This window comes from Rattus norvegicus, chromosome 20, assembly GCF_036323735.1.
Source record: "Rattus norvegicus strain BN/NHsdMcwi chromosome 20, GRCr8, whole genome shotgun sequence".
NCBI classification, from domain to species: Eukaryota; Metazoa; Chordata; class Mammalia; order Rodentia; family Muridae; genus Rattus; species Rattus norvegicus.
The window spans coordinates 28,097,642-28,114,714 of record NC_086038.1 but is presented as its reverse complement, the minus strand read 5'-3'; the positions used below and the strand labels follow the sequence as shown (position 1 = coordinate 28,114,714).

Below are 17,073 nucleotides of genomic sequence, written 5' to 3'. Positions count from 1 at the left end.
TCCTGGACTTAGTCCTCCTTAGCTTCCATTTTGTCTTTGATTTATGTGTTGATAAGAGCTCTTTAATGGCCGTAAGGTTTGATTCCCTTAAGGAACTGTTGAATATGGTATGGTAATGGTCTTGTCTTTTTCTTTTTTTCACTTAGTTTGTTTTGAATTAGCAAATAAAAATCATAGCTCTGTCTGTTTATGGGTAACTGTTATAGGTTGTTTTGGTTTGTGTGCACACTGTGTGATGTTCAAATAAGTAAACATACCCATCTCCTTAAATGTTTATTTTCAGGTTGGAAGAACTTTCAAATCCAGCACATGGTTGTCTAACGTTTCTAAGTGGGCATTCCTAATCTCGAGGTTTTGTTTTGTTTTGTTTAAAAAATTTAGCCGTCTTCCTTTCTACACTAGAAACATAAATGCAGGTGATTCCTAGTTCTACTTCCCTCATTGCCTAAAAGGTAAAATGAAAAAAAAAATGTCTGGAGTTGTTCGTTTAAAAAGCACAGCTCGGGAGCTGGAGAGATGGCTCAGTGGTTAAGAACACTGACTACTCTTCCAGAGGTCCTGAGTTCAATTCCCAGCAACCACATGGTGGCTCACAATCATCTGTAATGGGATCTGGTGTGTGTGAAGACAGCTACAGTGTACTCATATACATAAAATAATTAATTAATTAATTAATTAAAAAAGAATGTTTAAAAAGCACAGCTCTCTGGTTTTCTCCGGATTGTAGTATGAATGTGGGCATCTGTTTCTTCAGTAACTGACAGTCTTTCAGAGGCACTGAGACCTTCTACAGAAGAGGGGGTGCTTGTGGTGCTGTTGGTGAACTTGAACTCGCCAGAGAAAGGATAGCTGTCCCGTTAGGCTATTCTCTGGGATACTTAAGTGAAGAGGTAATGTGTATATATTTGTTTGTTTTCCACTAAAATGAAATGGAAGCTTCTATGTGGTATAATCATCAGTATACTCTTTGGTCCCTGGGAGCTCAGGGTGGACGGGTTAGTTGACCTTCAGGTCCTTCAGTCCTTCCCCTAACCCTTCCGTTGGGGAGGGGGGATGGGATGGGGCAAGGGTTTGCGGAGAGAAAAGAGGGAAGGGAGATATCATTTGAAATATTAACAAAGAAGATTATTAATAAATAAAAAGTCAGTGGTGTGAGTTGTCCTCTGTTTTCCATGAACTTTAGCAAAACATTTAACCTCTTTGGTCTTAACGTTTGGTGGGTTTGTCGTTGTTGTTTTGTTTTTGGTCAGTTAGCTGAGTGTGCTCAGCAATCTGGTGATCTTGAAGAGGGTCTTCTTCTTATTTGTATGTGCTTGTTTGTACATGCGGGTATGTGTTTGTGATGGGTACTCAGACTAGGATTAAGGTGCCATGGTATCTGGCTGCAAAAGATCTCCCTCCCTCCCTCCCTCCCTCCCTCCCTCCCTCCCTCCCTCCCTCCCTCCCTCCCTCCATCCTTCTCTCTCTCCCTCCCTTCCTCCTTTTCTCTCTCTCTCTCTCTCCCTCCCCCCTCCTTCCCTCCCTCCCTCCCTCCCCCCCTCTGTCTTCCTCTCTCTCCCCCTTTCTCTCTCTGTGTACGCGTGTCTAGTCTTCACGATGAGGTCAGCTTGGAGTAAGACAAGCGGCCCTCTAGTTCCTCATCAGGACAATTTCCACAGTTTCATCTGATATCTTGGTCAACATTGTATTCACCCCCCTTAGGGAGTCATTTATGACTGGAGCTTCATCTTTCTCTTTTGTGGTTGTCATCGCCTCCCTGCCCCTCCCCCCTTCTTTGTAATCTACAATGTTGAGAGAACAGCAGAGGAGGGGCAGATATACTGGGGAGAAGGTACAAGCAGCAAAGTTGGTGTGATGCAGTAGGATTGTACTAGTGAATGGATTCTAAATGCATCCAGGAGTGTAGCCTGAAATACAATGTTTCTTTTCCCCTTTGTAGTTACATTAGCTGAAAGTGTAGCAGGAAGACCTTAGTAAGTGGTTAGCTGTTCACGATATCCATGTGTTAATAGCAGGCATAGCGTTGGTGGGCAACTAGAAGCCCATAAACTCTCCCAGGTCCATGGACAGAACCGGAGCACAGTTTCAAGAGCTTAGATATTCAATCACTTTTGGATGGACCAGAGTCAGCGAGTTAAACAACCCCAAAGACGATTGTCTAAGTCCCTTTGCTCCGGGGTAGTTGTAGCTGTAGATCATCTCATTCTCTGCTAGGACATTACAGTGATGGAATGACTTCTGATTCATGTAGCAGCAAATGGTCTTGAAGGAGTCTGCGTTGTGCTGAAACAGGGTGGTGTAAAGGCAATGTACCAGTCCTGGCAGTCTAGAAGGGCTTCTACAACTGCTAGGTGGAGAGCAAGTAGGACTGAGAGGTAGGGTGTTTGCTTACTCCCTGGCCCCACACAGAAAAGAAACTGCTATCCAGCCTGTGGTGGTGGGAGCTGGGCTGAACTGGGTTCTGCAGAAGACAGGAGGGGACGGATTGAAGAGGTTCTGCCAGCCCACACTCCTTGCGCATTCCAAAGGTGGCAGATTTTTGCAGATATTTGTTTTGGAGTTAACCTTCTGAATCTCCAACCTGCCCCCACCACAGTTTTGTCATTGCACCGCCAGGACCCACCCTGCTAGCTGCCACCAATCAGGCTGTGACAGGTGGCCAACTGTGGTAAAAACCCACTTTTTATTTTTAAAACAGAATTCAGATATTAGGATACTTTAAAGAAGTATGTTTAAAGATAGTTTGAATATAGCGGAACAGTAAAGCTTTATGAGGGTATTAAGAACTCTTCTCTTCTTCTTCTTCTTCCTCTTCTTCCTCCTCCTCCTGCTCCTCCTCCTGCTCCTCCTCACCCTTCTCTGGCTCCTCCTCTTGCTCCTTCTTCCTCTCCTCCTCCTCTTCCTCCTCCTCTCTCACTGATCTGTAAGTGCTGGTGACAGAAACTTCTATATAAAAAGAAAATTTTCGGTCAGAAGCTATTGTTGAATTTTTTTTAAAGAAAATCCAAGTGTATCTATATGCTTGGTGATTTTACTTTATCTTTAAATCCCCAAGAAAGTAAAATCTGAAATAATTTTTCAGATCTGTAGCTCTGATCTACGTCTTAAAACAAATGGTTTCTAAGTACGGTTGAGGTGGTAAGACAGACTGTTAGTGTAACACATTACAGAATTTTGGAATATTGATTTATGTAATGGAGAGCTGAACACTAGTCAGTGCTTTCTTTAATTTTAATAGCTCATTCTGCCTTGGTCTGTGACTCCGAATGAATTATAATTCTTAGCATGGCCAATACCACAAAGTTGGGTGAGCTTGAACTATATAATAGCTTTCTTTTTAATGATTGCTAGAGCTTGTAGCAGCAAGGACGGAGAATGAAAGGGAACTGTGGTAGTTTTTATGTTTTATTTTTTACCTAAAATGAGTATTCTGGTAAGATGAAAAGTAGCCGTGGGCGGAGGCCCTGAGCTATGGGCAAAGGTCACATCACGTCAGCACCAGAGAAGTCATAGGAGAAAGCAGGAAGTACTGACCCTCCAGTTCACCAAGGACTCACTAGGAAAGACCTTCTGTCACCGGAGCGAGTTTTCTAGAGGGGCGGGTCATAAGGAGATTACATCATGCTCAGTGGATTCCCCTAGGAGCTCCTTCTGTTTCCTGACCTCTTTCCCAGAGTAACACTCTCTGGGTTCTGGTGTTTCCCACCCAGTGTGTGATCATCCTGTGCGTGCATGTGCTCATCCTCAAACCCTTCAGAGTCTTGTCCACGTGCTTTAAAACTAGGTAGAAATCCTTACACTCTGTGTCTTCCTCCAGTTTATTCTCTTGGCATAACACTTGAAAAAGCTTTAATTGGGGGTCATCATGATGACTCAGTGGGTAAGGGTGCTTGCCACCAATTCTGATCACCTGACTTTAGTCCATAGAACCTACTCGGAGGAGGGAGAGAACCAGTTCCTGCAGGTTGCCCACTGACCTCTACCTGCACCCCCCAAATAAAAGTAATGCAGAATAAGATTGTGTTTAGTTAATACATTATCTAGTTCACTTTTATTTTGTTATTTATTTAATGTGTATGAGTATTTCATCTGCATGTGTATCTATGTACCATGTGCATGCCTGGTACTTGTGGAAGCCAGAAGAAAGCATCAGATCTCCTGGAACAGATGGTTTTGAGCCACCATGTGGTACTGGGAATCAAATCCAGGTCCTCGGAAGATTAGCCAGCGCCATCAATCGAGTCCCCACTTCATTCATTTTTAAGTGCTCTGTGGCATTTCTGAGTCTGACTCATGTAAAGGATCATTTCTTAGCTAACAGTATTTTTTCACTGACGATTGTGAGGGGCAGGGATCTATTCTGCCATTTTTAAGGTTAGACTTGGAATGCTCTTTTGCCTTTCAGAAAAGCTAATCTCCTTTTTGGTGTGCAGTGTCCTCCTTTGTCATCTTCTTGGGAAAGCCTTTTGTGCTTCCCCAGAGAAGGCAGAGAGTAGTATCTCATCACACAGGCAAACGTGGCTTGAGAAGGGTGCACAGTAGCATCTGCTCTAACGGCGAGCTCACGGGGACCTGGCTGCTGCCGGACAGCTTGCTTCACTCCACTGAAATCCGAGGGTTTTCCCAGGGTAGACAGCGCATGAAACCTGCTGGTGTCAACTTGTTTCTCCGTGTTTGGCATGCTCTGCAGTGCATAGATGCTGCTTTATTTTGTAAAAAGAATTTAATGCCTTTCATGGTTAAAGAAAAAGCTGGTTGTTAAGTTGTGGCATAGCTTTCCAGAGCAAGCCGAAGAAACTTGAGTTCCAGAAGGACAAGGAGGACTTCTTAAGATAGTTGATGTGAAATAAATACCTGTTTTAATAATCAGTCTTAGTCCATGGAGATTCTTACTTTATAGTCCTTAGTTTTTAATGTATTTATGTTTGATTTTCTGTGTATTGTCTGTATGTGTACCACATGTGCCCAGTGCCCACAGAGGTCCAGTCCCAGATGGTTGGCGTTACCATATGGGAGCCGGGATTGAATCTGGGTTATAGTCCTTGTTTTAAGGCACAGTCTTGGGTACATTTTTATCATCTCAGTCTCCTACCTTTATCTTACAGTTTCAGAATCCATGCTAACAATCTGAGCATCTTTTACAGGAACCACAGTGCCCAGCTTCATCGGGGTTGGCCCTCCAAGTGATTTGCTCTGCCGCACATTAACCAGAAGTGCTGAGCCAGCAAGGGGAGGCAAGCCAGCAGGATGCTTCCAGGGGTGGTCTTAAGGCAAGGCGAGAGCGGCCAAGACCAAGGGGAAATCGCCACTTAGGCATTCAAGCTGTAGTCTGGCCAGAAATGCTATTAACAGTGAGTAGCCGATTGTAATTAAGCTGATTGGGACCTGGACAGTTTGAGCCACCAGTTGTCTGCTGGAAAGAGTGGACAATTTTAATGCATCTTAGAATTAATGGTTGGACAGGGGAGTGATACATATTCAGTACTCATGTGAAATTCTCACTAAATAAATAAATACATTGAAAAACAAAGAAAGGGCACTTCAGAACATTTGTTTGACAAATACTAATTTAGAATGAAAAAAAGTTATATTTGCATTTTGAGGAACTTGTCAGTTCTAGAGGCTCAGGAATGCCTGAGTTCAGTTGCTTGTGTGTTTCGTCCATTGTCTGAGAATGAGTGCCGAATGGATTGTTGGTAAAGGCAGAGGTAGGTCTGTCTGTCTGTCTGTCTACCTATCTACCTACCTGTCTGTCTGCCTGTCTGCATGTCTGTCTGTCTACCTGCCTGTCAGTCCATCAGTCTGTCTTTTATTTTCAGGGATGATTAGTTAGAAGGAGGATTGTATGGAGGACAGATGAGAGTTTTGTTCTTCATTGTTGATGCTTTTCAGAAAACCACACATTTTAACAGATACGGGTATAGTTTATGTGTGGGGAGGGGGGTGTTTATCCTGATACATGCAGATTTCTTTTATTACTGTTCTTAGCTTTTAGGACTCCCCAGTCACAGTCAAGGGCAACGCTGGTCCCAGAGAGTTTTGTGGTTAGGCCGATAGACTGCATCTATTTTTTAAGAACTTTTTTGTTGTTTATTTATTTAATGTATATCGGTGTTCTGTCTGCTGGTGTTCCTATGTGTCACGTAGAGTGTGCCTGGTGTTCTGTTGAGGCCAGAGCAGTGTGTTGAATCCCAGGGAACTTGAGTTACAGATGGCTTTAAGCCTCCATGTGAACACCGAGAATTGAACCCGGGTCTTCCGAAAAAGCAACCTGGGTTGCTCTTAACTGCCAAGCCCTCGCTCCTGTCACGTTTTTAAGTGTATCGAGATCTCGCAGTGCTGAGATAAGCCCCACAGCTCTATTGTTAGACACTTTCATTAGAAATGGTTATGTCTTCATTGTTTATTAGAACTCTCTGTTTTAGCTTTATATTCTGAATCCAGGAAATAAAGTGAAAAAAAAATTGCTGGTCTTCACAAGTGTCTCAGAAAATATTTGTGTGCGGGTGTTGCTTCGGATCCATGCTTGTTCCATCTCTGAGCTTTTCGGGTGGCAATTGATGAATTAATACTTTACTTCTCTGAAAGGTCTCTCCCAATCCGTCTGGAGCTATGCCAAGAGCGCTCTCAGAAGGTCTTTGGAGGCTCCCAGCATGGCGGGCTAAGGCAGCCATGCTGGTAGGCTCAGGGCCTGCGCCTTTGACGTTGACCTTACTTTTCTCTGTTCCTTAGGTCTTTCTCTCATGACCATTCCTCAGTGGCTGGCAAGATCCCCACCTCACTGTCCACTGTCCATGCCAGTGACATCTTAGCTGCTAGAGTGTGGAGCTGGCCTGTGGGAGTCAAGTAAGTGCCTTCTTTACTATTTAACGTGGTCTTTGCTTACTTGGCAAAGCCATGTAGAGAAACTTCTTAAGGTCAGTTTTTAAAAAGGCACTTGCTTGATCTTGGCAGGCCAGCTCTGCTCCAGCCTGCTACTGAACACCCGCTAGCTACCATGGGGCCGGACTTAGTGAGGTGATGTTACAGATGGGACATTTTTGCTAGGGTAGACCCAAAGGAAGGTAGAATCGACTACCCACTCATTCACTCTGGTGAGCAACTCTTGTGGCAGCCCCAAATACATCAGGTCAAATAGTAATTACTCCGGCTGTCTGTAGATTGAGCGGTTTAAGGGTGACCAAGAGACGGCAGGTTTGAAGCAACTGGGTTGAATGCAAACAGAGTAGGTCTTCCAAGAAAGCCAACAACTTTGGCATTTATCCTAATCAGTTGCTTAATATGTAGAGGGATGACCAGACTTGAGTTTCCGTGTTTACCGCTAAAGTTTGCTGAAACCTGGTGTTTTACTTTTGCAGGTCATCTTGTAAATTTTGCCTATGTAAATTAACACATCCCTATTTTGTCTTAACAACCATGTAAGGGAGAGTGTTTTCCTGCTCTGTCTTTAGGTATTGGTGGTGTGACCTGTTCATGCAGGGGAAACTTGAACGTTCGCAGGTATGTGCAGATCCCGACTCATGAGCATTCCCCCTGCAAACAAAACGGTTGTCTTAGTGTGACTCTAAGGAGGAGACTAGCAAACTATAGCCGGCAGCTGCTTATTTTTATAAATAAAGTTTTATCGAAACCCAGGTCCATTCATTTTCATGTCTGTCTGTCTGTCCTCGTCTAACAATAGAGTTGTGTTCTTACCACAGAGACTATGTGATCTCATAAATATTATTTGGCTTTTTAACAAGAAGCTTGTTTAACTCTAGGAGAAACAAACTTTAAACGCATAAAATTGCTCGAACCCCAGCTGATTTAAAAGCTCCTAGGGAACAAACCAAGAAAGCCTCGATATGTTAAAGTAAATGTCTGCAGTCCATGGAGTGGCGTGGGTACTGTGTCTTTTGAGGCTGGTACTTTGAGAAAGGGTCTGGTGTAGTTCAGGTGGGCCTTGAACACTACCTACTTGAGGTTGACCTTGAACTTTTGATACTCCTGCCTCCACCTCCCGAGTGCTAGAATTTCGGGTGTGAGACATCACTCCTGAATTATGTAATGCCAGGGATAGAACCTGGGACAAACATTCGTCAAACTGAGCCTATGTAGTGTTATGTTTTCTAATGCAAGGTTAAAGAAATGGAAACTTGATATCTAACTTTATCTTTCATTTCATTTTTCATCCCCCTCATGTTTGTGTGTGTGTGTGTGTGTTTGTGTGTTTGTGTGTGTGTTTATGTATGAGCATTGTGTGTGTGTGTGTGTGTGTGTGTATGAGCATGTGGGTATGTGTACATGAGTATGTGTGTCTATGTGTGTGCTTGTGCTTTGTGCTGTGCATGTGTGTGCGCATGTAGGTCTGTGTGTCTATATGTGTACTTGCACACGTGCTGTGTGTGTGTATGAGCATGTGTGTGTGTATGAGCGTGTGTGTATGTGTATGAGCATGTGTGTATGTGTGTGTGTGTGTATGAGCATGTGGGTCTGTGTGTATATGTGTTTGTGTGTGTGTGTGAGCATGTATGTGTGTGTGAGCATGTGTGTGTGTATGTGTGTGTATGAGCCTGTGTGTATGTGTGTGTATATGTGTGTGTATGAGCATGTGTGTGTATGCGTGTGTGTGTATGAGCATGTGTGTATGTGTGTGTGTATGAGCATGTGGGTCTGTGTGTATATGTGTTTGTGTGTGTGTGAGCATGTATGTGTGTGTGAGCATGTGTGTGTGTATGAGCATGTGTGTGTATGTGTGTGAGCGTATGTGTGCGTGTGTGTGTGTATAAGCATGTGGGTCTGTTTGTCTGTGGGTATGTGTGTGTGGGTGTATGTGTGTTTAGGCATAGGCGTTCATTCAGTGGTGAGATGTCCTCTTTTAGATTCTCTCAATGTTTTGTAGAATGGAGAGAAAAGGTTTAAGTAGGATAATTGCACAGGTAAGAAGTGAGAATGAAGGACCTCCTGGCTCGCAGAGAGACTCTACAGTTGATCATAGACTTGAAGTCTTGAGTACTGAGGGCTGGAGATGGTCAAGGATTGCTGAGTGGCCCCAAGCAGTGTAGGGCTGCACGAGGCGGATCTCTCGCCCTTTGCCCAGGTTCCTTTTCCTACGTCTTCTATCACGTTAGTGGCTATTTTCTCTAACAGCTGAAGGCCTGTCCACTTCTCCTCCCCACCCCCATGGTGTAAATAAGGACTCCGTGACTTGAAACTACTATTAATATATGGCCTTTGGAATGTTAGCTTTGCTTGGAGGTTTGGCTCGTTATTGCTTAGAAATTACTGGAAGATTGCTGCCTGATGAATTATCAATGCGTGCAGTGTGAAGTCAGAAAGGCTAGACTAGTTAGAATGGAAAAGAAAGGTTTATTCATAAGGCACAAACCTCAGTATTTGCACAGGTAGAATGCACCCCTTGTTTGTCTGTGTATCTGTTTATAGATAGAAAGTGCACATGCATGTATGTGTGTGCACATTTGTGTACATAGCTAGAGCCTTTAACGTGTGACCTGAAAGAAGTTCTGTAGCTACATTACAATGTGGAGATTATGTCTCAAGTGGATGTTTAAAATTTTTCCAGCACTGTTTTAGGTTTTTAGACAAACTAAATTCCTATATTTCCTCATTCCTTATGTTTTCTTTCCTCCCCTTCCCCTCTTCTTATCTTTTTACACTGTCATCCACATTTACTGTAATTAATGAACCAGTCATAATCTTTCAGTACTAAGGTCCATACTTTATTCAGACTCCCTGCCTTTTTCCTTTTTTTATGTCCTGTCATTAAGGGCATGTGTGTTTGTGTGTACACACATACATGCATACATGCAAGCATGAACATGCTAGGCAGCTGCTAAAAGTATCCTAAATTGAGTGGCCTCTGAGGACCAGGTGGGGAAGCTCCCCCATGGCAATCCGCTCCTCCGACTGAAAGCTACTCAGAAGTTCCGCCTTCCACAGCCCTCAGCTCTACTCACTAGGCTGCCGGAGGGAGTTCGCACCTTCTCCTCAGTCATTACTCTAACTCACATGCTACTGCAAAGGCCTTGAAATACTTCCTCCTTAAAAGCTTTTCAGTGGCTGACGTAAGCTGAGCACACGCGTTCCCTGCGATGCAGCAGTTCTGCTGCGGATTCCAGTTCTACTGTGAATTTGCACACAACAGAACTGTGTGCACACAGTCACCAAGGCAGATGGGCAGGAACGTTCATGCCAAATGAAGGGCCACACAGGAATTTTCCACCCGGTCATCAATAGTAGCATGCGAAAATTAGTTGTGAAATAAATGCCCAGGAATATTGGGTAGTGGCCGGAAAGAGCAAACCGGAGCTTTGTGGAAGGAGACTTGTCATCTTAGGAGTATACTGTTGGGTGAAGGGAACCCCATGCCAACATTCTACAGTCTCACTGGCATCACTTTCACACTAGCAAACTAATCCGAGTGTCAGAACTTAGGAGGCCGGTTACCCCTGAGGGGCTGGAGACGTGTTTCTGTGACAGTGAAGGAGTCTGGGATACTAGTAGTGGTCTGTGTCTCTGGTAGGTCCTCGCTCCACAGGTGTGTGCCCACCCCATGACAGACAATGAACTTAGACTTTGCATGTGCTTGGAATTCTTTGAGGGCATACATGTACAGAGTTTAAAAAGTACTCTAAAAGCACCACAGAATTCCCCTGCAGATGTTTAAGGGCTCTACTGAACAAGTTGAATGGATTGACTTTATGGCTTAGGATAAATGGGGCTGGCAGGTACATGTGGATTAGTGGAGCTGATGTGGGCCTGTTTGTACTAGAAGACAAAGTGAGCCTCTGTTTTCTTTCCTAACTGTTCCCAGGTCTGGTGACCCCTTAGAGGAGAGCTTCTTTTCTTCTTGATCTGTGTTACATAGGGTCAACAAGTCTCAATGCTCCTTAGCGCACTTTCTATGCTAAAGGCTTATAAGCCAGGCTGGAACTTGGGTCTGTCAGTGTGTCTGTGTTGCGGTTTTCTGTCCTTCCCACTGACCACCCTGGTTAGATCTGTGAATGAGTCCTGCCTCTCCACATACCAGCACCCCCTCTCAGCATCCCTTCTTGTTTAGTTTCTCATCCCGTAGCTGGACTTGTACTACGCAGGTCCCAACCTCCCTGTTTCCTCTATAATTAGTCCATTTTGTGGCTTCCCACAGATTGGCTTTCCTAAATCGTCAGTGGTGGTCCTGGGGTAGATTTCTTTACATTACTTGCTATGCACATGGCCCTGGGTCCCATCTCTAGCACCACAGATATAAGTAAATGAACCCACCGAACCTGACTTCTCATTTTCCCACACAAAACTATGCCTTGCTACTACCGTAAAATTTAATGCATATCCTGCTTAGCCTGAAGTTCATGACCTTCTATGACTAAATTCTAATCCGTCTTCATCTTTAGTGATACTAGTTTTATTTCGATAAGTAGTAACCAATTAGTAAGTTTTATAGTAATATTTTTATTACTGTATTCTTATTCTTGAGAGACCATTGGAGTAGGTACTCGATTGCCATTATCGAAGGAAATGGGCAGGAGGTGTCTAATAACTTGTCAGGGAAGGGAATGAATGACGGAATTAATTAGGAGCTCAAATACGTGTTCACTTATCTCACAGTTGTTAATGTCTGTCTCCCTGTGTCTTGCATCCTACCTTAAAAAAGAAAAGACATTACAGTGTTGCCTAGGCCAGCTGCAAACCCCCATTCTCCCCTCGGTTGGGGTGGTGTGGGCATTGAACAGGGCTGCTGCCCAGTTCCCCGCTTCCTCTGACCGGCTCAAGTCCCGGATGGCTAATAGTTCCTCCCTCTCATCTGCAGCTTACAGAATGCCCATCATATTAATTAACACCCAGAAATTACTACTTGTCTATTAATATAAGCATATTAGGTATTCACATGTCAATACCAATATATTAATATGCATACATTAATACTTGTGTATTCATATTATATATGATAGTCAAATCTTTTGAACTTTCTCATTTTGAGTCTTTTGTTATCAATTCTATTGTTTGTTTTGGGTTTATTAAGAAGGTTTAATTTCAATTTAAACGTGGAGAGTGACTCTTAGAAAGAAAGAATAGGTACTACAGAGCCTAGAGTGGGCTGAGCTTCTCAAGAGAGTCACCAGAAGCGATAGTCATTCAATCAGTGAGTGTGTTGTTCAGTTAATGATAAGAAAACCCTAGCTAAAGATACCCGACGGGCCTCTGTGTTGGCTCATTGTCATAGTCAGTGATTGGGTTGACAGGGGCCTTCACTGGGAAAGCATATTTCTGGATGTGTCTCTGAGGGTATGTCGAGAGGTAACTCATCTGGGATACCAATTAAGAGACAAAGGCCTGGCAGGAATGCGGACAGCACCATCTAATGAGTTGAGAGTTGAGTAAAGGAAGAAAGAAGCCATTAGCACAGCCGACTCTCCTGGTCACCGTGAGGTGAACAGCCTCCCCTGCCACGCACCTTGCTGCCCTGACATTCTGATCCCCATGGCCAGGCTCGTAGTGATGGAGGAGAGCTTGTGAACCATGAGCTGAACTGCTGGAACCAGGATTTAGAGTCAATCATAACTCTTTTACAGTTTGTCTCAGACATTTGTCACTGTGACGGAAGTCAAACCAACACTACTACATTTCAGACTTGTTCTTGTTTGAACTCACTGAGCCTATTTGACTAGTGGGCCTCATTTTAGAACTGGGAAGGAGATGTTGGGGTTAGAATTGGAGATTTTGTTTTTAAAGTTACTTAAATTTTTACTTTATGTGTATACGTTTCTTGGTCTATCTGTATGTCTGTGTACCATGTGCTCTGCCTGGTACCCACAGAGGTCAGAAGAAGATGTCAGATCTCCCGGGACTCGGGACTGGAGTTAGAGTTGATCGTGAGCCACACCATGTAGGTGCTGGGACTGGGACCTGGCTCATCTGGAAGAGCAGCCAGCGTGTTAGCTGCTGAGCCATCTCTCCAGCCCTGGTATTGTTTTCTGAGGTAGGTACTCAGGCTAGCTGTGAACTCCTGGACTCATACAATCTTCCTACCCTAGTCTCCCTAGAGGCTGGGGTTACAGGGTCAGGCTGTGACTTGTGGATGTGAAACCTGGTCCTGATTCAGAATTGAGCGACTCTTCGAATGCTGAGGTCAACGGCCTCTCACTCTCGCACCACTGGCACCATGGGTGAGGCTACTAAAGCATCCCACCCAGGTTGTATTAACAGCTACCAAATTAGTCGGCTGACTTTTGTCCCCTTTTCCCAGTGGTCAGAACTCAGAGTGGCAATGCCTGGCGAAAGTTCTTTCTCTTCCCGTATCTTCTGGTCTTAGTCATAGTAAAAGGCACAGGTGGCCTAGAGGTGGTCACGAGAAGCCAGCTTCCCAGGGAGAGCCTCTGACTTGCAGCTTTTGCCTCCTTGCCTGATATAACTCCTCCCACACGGGCTAACTGAAGTTACAGAACGTGTGACAGTCTGCTCTCCAGCGCCACCACTGAACATTTGGCTCGGGTCCGACTCCATCTGCTGCCTTGCTTGCTCTGGCCCACTCTGTTCCTGCAGTACTGACCCCTTTCGTGCCTCAAAAAAAAAAGTTAGCCATGCACCTGCCTCCCAGCTTTCTATGCACACTTTTGTTTGATTGGAATGCTGGCTCAGGTCTCCAGCATCCATATAAGAAGGCGAATGTGGTAGCAGGCCTATAGTCCCCAGTGCTGGGAGGCAGACACGGGAGGATTCCCCAGAGTTCCCTGCTTAGCCAGATCTGCTGAATCTGTGAGCCTCGGGTTCAGTGAAGATGCTCTCAAGAGATAAGGTGGAGAATGATAGAGGATGATATTGATGTTGATCTGGCTTCATACACATGTAAACACATGCACATACATGAACATGTGCACATACAGAGTCACGTACATATTAGAATATTATCTTTTTATAACTAGTAGCTGCTGCCTTATTTTTAATTGTTTATTATTGGTTGATTGACTGATTGGGATAGATCTCCCATACTCCCCCCATGCATGTATGGGAGACTGAGGAACCTTTTTGGTGGTCAGTCTTCTCCTCAGGGACAGACCTCAGGTGGCCAGACTTGATACAGACATTCTCTTCTCTCACTGAGCCTTCTCCACAGCCCCACTTTTACCCCTTTCTATTTTATTAAGAAATTAAGCTTCCACTTGGCTTGGGCTGGGGGTAGTCAATGTCCTGACAGTTATTAGCACTGCCAGAGCTTCTTCACCAGCCCTCTCCCTCCTCCCATTTCTTTCTCTGTCCCATTTTTACTTGTGTGGGAATTAGACTCAGGGCCTCACACTTGCAGGCCAACGCTCTGCCCCAGCTACCTCTCAGCCTGGTCTGCTCGACTTTTGGGAGAGCCGTCACCTTCTCCAGCAGCGCTCTAAGATCTCCATTCTTTTCTCAAAGCTAATTGCACATTGGGAAAAACTTTTTTTTCTTTATCAGAGCTTAATTTTCTGTTCTGTTACAATTTTCTCCAGAAAGCATCGTCTAGAAGTTGCTGGTGAGTCTCCTCCCACTTTCTCCTCCTCTTCCTCTTCTGCTCCTCGCCCCTTAACTAGGCCATTAAAAGTTTCCAGGTCCACATTCTCAGAGAGAGCAAAGGTGAGTGTAGATCCCCGTGCCTGTATTTGATATCATGAATCAGGCAAGCTTATTAAACGGGCAACTGGCCTCGTTTCCGAAGAGGTTAAGCTATTCCTGTAGCACCTTGGTGGCTTCTCCAATGGTGCCCTTGGTGAAGGGCCTGCTCCCTGCTAGCTTCCCAGCACGGGTATCCAGGGTAACTTCCACCTGAATGTACAGGAGGACAAATGGCTGACCTTTCACTGTTGTTGAGAAGTACCCCACCCACCAACAAAACGCACTGAAGGCAAGTCTCCTGCCTCCACCCTGCGCTTCCTTCCACCTCATCTGTGTGCCTGCTCACTCTTTAGACCGCCTGTGTCTCCTTTATGTCTGGGCTGGATTCTGTATCCCTTGCTGTGGCATTGTGTGTGGGCTTTGTTTTTGTTTCCATTGACTTTTTTAAAAGCAAGTCTTTGTAATGTATCCTAAATAAATACATTTTTAAAATATGAAAATACAATGTATAAATGTACTTCAGGCTGTGAACATAAAATACATGTGAGACAAATGAATTTTGTGTGTAAAGTTGACTCCTAGCCTGAAGATGTTTCATCGTATACAAGCAAAAACTTGAAAAAGTCCAAGTTTCTGTTCTCAGCCTATGGCACCCCCTTTGACCAGTGAATTCCCTTCTGTTGCGCATGTGTTTCCAGTCTTTTGCTGATTCTTGCAGTGCTAAGGTGACAACCATGTGGATAACCATCATGGCTCACTGTGAATTTTAGGATGTGTTCCTAAAAATGGAAGTTAGGAGGGTTACTCTCTGCCCACATCTTTCTCAACCCGTGTTATCAAACATTTGGATCTGTGACTTATGATGTGAACAAGGTATACCAATGCAAATTAAATTTGTACTTTCAACGTAGCAAATTAAATTTGTACTTTTGACGTAGCCGATGCTGTAGTCTTCCTCTCCTTCCTCCTCCTGCTCTGGGCATAACCCCAGCCATCACTCCCGCTAGGCAGGCGTTCACCCTTGAGTTTTACCAGCCTCGTGGGGTGGCTTCATAGCAAACTGATCTTGTCCTAATTTTGTTTCCGTCTTTGCCTCTCTGAATGCTATGGTCCATTTCTTGGCATATGTTTTCTAGTGGCGTAACTAGGAGTAATATACATCTCTTCGGGTTTATTTAAGGCCAGAAAATAATTACATAGGCTTTCTATAGTTACAGGATCTGCAATGTTTGTTTGTTTGTTTGTTTGTTTTAATTGACACAGGGTTTCACAGGCCTCAGCTAGCTTTGTTGTGTATTTGAGAATGACCTTGAACTTCTGGTCCTCCTGACTCCTAAATGCTGGTATTTTGGAGGTGAGCTCCCATGCCTGAGTTATGTAGAACTTGGGAATTGAACCCAAGGCTTCGTGGATGCCAGGCAGGCTCTTTAGCAATCGAGATCCACCTCCAGCCCAGGTTTGCTGTACATTTAAAAGAATCTATCTAAAAACGTCTATTAGAAAGTTGACCACATTTTGTTTTCAGCATGACTGTGATTTTAGCATAGAATTTCATCAAGGAGCTTAGTTTAAATACTTGGAACCAGTGCAAGATTTTAATAGATTAGAAGATAAATGGAGTTGGGAAATTTTAAAATTGAGTTTGTAGCTAGGGTTTGAGGAATAAAGGCCATTTTGGTAATGGATTTTTATTTTTAAATTGGATATTTGCTTGGTTGCAAGAGGATTAATTATAAGGATCTTCTCCTCTTGTAGTCTCTCAGCTGAACAGATAAATATAGAGCGCCAGTGTTTGGAGAGGGAGCTGTAGAAAATGTGTGGGTAGCTGTTGTAGTTTTGCACAGAAGATAACATCTAGAATAAAGAACAGATGAAAATACTCATTGAGGATTAGTGTTCTTAAAACATCATCAAATCCAGCATTCTCCAGGCCTAGCATTTGGGGCCATTCAGAATCTTGCTCATTTTGCATGGCTGATGATGTACTCCGAGAGCTCAGAGTTCTTTCCCTTAACAGACTCTCTCCACGCTTGCTGCCCTCCTTCCCAGTGCCAACTCTCCCCATCCCTTCGACGTCACGCACCTCTCTTTCCATGCCGTACCCCGACTGCAGGCTACCTTTTCAGCAGTCTGCAGATGCCTCTTCTTCTTCATAAACTGGGTGACTTCTGGTCCAGGTTGATCCTAAGTTTTTCGATTTTGACTCCCATAGCACTGATAACTTTGAGTTTCTCTCTACTGGGTCACAAGTATGTATTTGCATAGTAGTTGAAAGGTTTTAGGGTGTGTGTGTGTGTGTGTGTGTGTGTGTGTGTGTGTGTGTGTGTCCTTGAGGGCCTCACATATGTAAAGCACTGTTCTAAATACTGGGTTTATAGAAATGCGCAGCGTACACACTACCCCTGTCTTCATAGTCAGCCAACAAATGAAACAAATAATAAAGAAGCACGTCATCATTTGAACTATGTGAAAAAAAAAAACGTTCAAGGACGA

At 44.1% G+C, this 17,073-nt stretch overlaps 1 protein-coding gene across 3 annotated transcripts in view; it reads left to right on the top strand.

The window, feature by feature from the left end:
• Nucleotides 1-17,073, top strand: part of Mcu (mitochondrial calcium uniporter) — a 162,584-nt gene that overhangs the window by 8,389 nt on the left and 137,122 nt on the right. Inside the window, exons 1-3 of one of the 3 annotated variants that reach the window (XM_039098624.2) lie at nucleotides 3,041-5,351; nucleotides 6,733-6,846; nucleotides 7,452-7,500. The exons of 1 other annotated variant lie outside the window; for it this stretch is intronic. In XM_039098624.2, the coding sequence (XP_038954552.1) occupies nucleotides 7,474-7,500 (27 nt within the window). In that variant the 5' untranslated portion in view covers nucleotides 3,041-5,351; nucleotides 6,733-6,846; nucleotides 7,452-7,473. Of the gene's footprint in view, nucleotides 1-3,040; nucleotides 5,352-6,732; nucleotides 6,847-7,451; nucleotides 7,501-17,073 lie in introns of those variants that run through there. One more of the 3 variants, XM_039098623.2, reaches the window with a different exon arrangement.